Source organism: Asparagus officinalis, unplaced genomic scaffold (assembly GCF_001876935.1).
Source record: "Asparagus officinalis unplaced genomic scaffold, Aspof.V1 AsparagusV1_Un223, whole genome shotgun sequence".
Classification (NCBI taxonomy): domain Eukaryota; kingdom Viridiplantae; phylum Streptophyta; class Magnoliopsida; order Asparagales; family Asparagaceae; genus Asparagus; species Asparagus officinalis.
The window spans coordinates 21,895-24,998 of record NW_017972488.1 but is presented as its reverse complement, the minus strand read 5'-3'; the positions used below and the strand labels follow the sequence as shown (position 1 = coordinate 24,998).

The following is a 3,104-nucleotide window of genomic DNA, read 5'->3' as shown; positions in this document are numbered from 1 at the left end:
CGCCCTTTCTCTATTGCAATTTTCACATACTTAAGTTTGATCCTTTAGATTCAAATACCATGCTATTGCTTGTTAGAGAGTCCTTTTTGAATATCTTCTTGATTGCAAATATTAGATTTACAAAATAAAAAATGAGAGTTCTGTAATACTTATTACTTTAAGGGTATGTTTGTCATTGACTACCTGATTCCTTGCATAGTATAAATCTGAACCCTTACCAGACAACAAGGTATGGACCTTTCAACCCTCTCTCTCTCTCTTTCCATTTAAAAACTATAATCCCTCCCAACTCACCAAGGGCAATTTTGTCATTCACCAAACTATTCCTCACTATAAAAGCCACCATCTCCTCCTCAATCAACTTTAGCTCCAACGCCATCCAATAGAAAACAGAAAGAGAGAAAGAGAACACTCCCTCCTCCATCTCTCCGGCCGCCGGAATCTCAAGATTCCGACCAAATATCTCAATACAAAGCTCTCAATCCATCAATTGATCTGAATAACCTTAGGATTACCGTGGTGGTGGTTCATGATGGGGTTTTCCTTGTTTCCGATGAAGACATCCACAAGGCTTCTGTGGAGTACGAGCTTCTTCCGTCACAAGATTTTCTTCTTCTTCTAAGCAAACATCCATTCTTAAATAAAGAGAGAGTATACATATATATAGCTCTATAAGTTTGTGATACTAGGTTTCGAGAACCAAAGATCTTGCAGTGGTTTGGTCTGGTCTGAGACATAGCAAGTCATGGATTCAGGCCGTTTGATTTTCGATTCTTCTTCTTCCCACCGTGGTCACATGCTCATCCTTGGCGGATCGGGGAACTCGATCTTCCGAGGTATTCAATTTTTTTTAAAGAAAATATTTGATCTGGAGTTTATTGATGGTAAAGAAAATTAATATTTGCAGAGATGGAAAACTTATGGATTCAAATTGTCTATAGTGATTTATTAGAGATTGATTTCTTTAATTTTCTGTCTGATTTTTCATGACACTTTAGTATATATGGATCGATAGATTGTAGAGAGTTTACTGTTCTATTGACATGTGAAAAAAAATACTCTTTATTCTATTTTGATTGAATGGTTAGATATCTTCCCCACTACTCCCCTATTATGATATATTAACAAAGAGAAACTTGTACACTACAAGAATTCTCTATATATGCTTCTTGTACAAAGAATTTTTTGCTTAATTAAATAAAGAGCTACTACGGACTATATATGACCAAAGAAAGCTCTGGATTTTGCTCAACTATACACTAGAAAAGTGTTTTTCTTTTTCAAAATAATTTTTGGATGAAAGGCTGGCTGATTAATATTGTTTTCTGAGTGGAAATAATTTTAGTGTGAATTTTTTTTTTTTTGTCATATTGATTGCTTTACTTGGAGAGTACTGATGAAGGGTCGAGATCGTTGCTTGGAATGGAGGACGGTGTCAGCAAGCGCCGGCCCTTCTTCACCTCTCCAGAAGAGCTTCTGGAGGAAGAGTACTACGATGAGCAACTTCCCGAGAAGAAGCGCCGCCTCACTCCCGAACAGGTATTTAACTTGTGAAAGTTCAGAAAATGTTTAGACTCTTTTACTTGATATATACTCACCTAATTTAGGAATTACAAAAACATATTTACATATTTATCTATCTAGAACTAATAATATCAATCAGACAATTAGTACTCTGCTTCATTGACCCAAAAAAAAGCGAGGGTAAAGCTTTGTTCCTCTGAGAGATCTCATCTTGGATGGTTGCAACTGATGATTCAGATCTAGAATCCATTTGTTCAATCACAATAGTTTGTTACTTAGCAGATCATTATATTCTTTTTCAAATGAATAATTAGAATTAAGATGGTAGGATGACTTATATAATTACTCTAAATATAACGGGGACAATTATGATGTGAGAAACAGTCCTGCTACTATGACATTAAAAAAAAAAGAGGGAACCTTTCATGTGATGGGCGGTGTTGACTTTCAATTTTTTAACTTATCAGGATTTAATATTCCATGACTATTAGTGGAGCATGACTTAGCTTAATTAGACTAAATCACACTGAGATTACTGATGCATGGGAGTGAATGAAATTAGGTACACATGCTGGAGAGGAGTTTTGAGGCGGAGAACAAGCTGGAGCCAGAGCGCAAGAGCGAGCTGGCAAAGAAGCTCGGGCTGCAACCGAGGCAGGTGGCCATCTGGTTCCAGAACAGGCGTGCTCGCTGGAAGACCAAGCAGCTCGAGAGGGACTTTGACCGACTGAAAGCGGCCTATGATTCCCTCTTGGCTGATCATGACTCCCTCCTCAAGGACAATGATCGGCTTCGCTCTCAGGTATATATTTATAGAGCAAAGTCTAGATGCTATGTTTTTTTGTTGAACCATTAACAATATAACTTCAAATCTTCAAAAAAATGCTATAGACTACCAGAAAATCACACTTGAGAAGAGGGGATGAGAGAATATATAGTCATGTAAAGTATATAAGGACAAACATGTCGAAAACATGTCATCTGCATATCACATGTTAATTTATAGTACTGTTTGTCAGTCATGGTAGTTTAACGAAACTAATAAATGATATTTTTCTCTAATAAAAATAGTTCGTGATACTTTTTTTAATCAAATTGGTAATATTTTACACAATAGTTTCATGAAGCTTACCGATGTTTATTAATACCATCTAATTGTAAGTATGCATATGCTCGAACTCTGAGAATATAGAGCTGGCTGACCCACTGCCACCCTTTAGAAATCAGAGTAGAACTTCTTGGGTAAGACCTTGTGATAGTTAATTGCAATTACATGACACCTTCCAATAGCTAAGTTATAATTTTTTTTTTAAATATTTTTCCTATAAACAAAAGGATATTATTCTTGTTGATGCGTAAGTACACTGCAAGTTCTGTACTGAGCCAATACTTCTACTTCTTTTTGACTTATATAAGGTTCCATAATAAATGGTGAAATTATCCTTCGCCTATAGTTGTCTAGTACTGGACCACGCTCTGAAGCTCTAATAAAAGGACAGGTAAATATTTAAAGGCCAGACAGTGTAAATATTTGGACAAATTTTCAATTTAGACCTCTTTAGAAACTTATTTGCAAAAAA

General features: G+C 35.9%; 1 protein-coding gene across 1 annotated transcript; it reads left to right on the top strand.

The window, feature by feature from the left end:
- The first annotated feature begins 276 nt into the window (after positions 1-276).
- On the top strand, positions 277-3,104 carry LOC109827460 (homeobox-leucine zipper protein HOX16-like). Its single transcript, XM_020394466.1, has 3 exons — positions 277-836; positions 1,403-1,539; positions 2,087-3,104. The coding sequence occupies exons 1-3, from the start codon at positions 746-748 to the stop codon at positions 2,378-2,380; spliced, it is 522 nt and encodes a 173-aa protein (XP_020250055.1). The 5' UTR covers positions 277-745; the 3' UTR covers positions 2,381-3,104.

Coding starts and splice junctions, on each gene's coding strand:
- LOC109827460 (XM_020394466.1), top strand. CDS start 746: ATGGATTCAGGCCGTTTGATTTTCGATTCTTCTTCTTCCCACCGTGGT. Junction 837..1,402: donor GGGGAACTCGATCTTCCGAG/GTATTCAATTTT, acceptor GTACTGATGAAG/GGTCGAGATCGTTGCTTGGA. Junction 1,540..2,086: donor GCCGCCTCACTCCCGAACAG/GTATTTAACTTG, acceptor GAATGAAATTAG/GTACACATGCTGGAGAGGAG.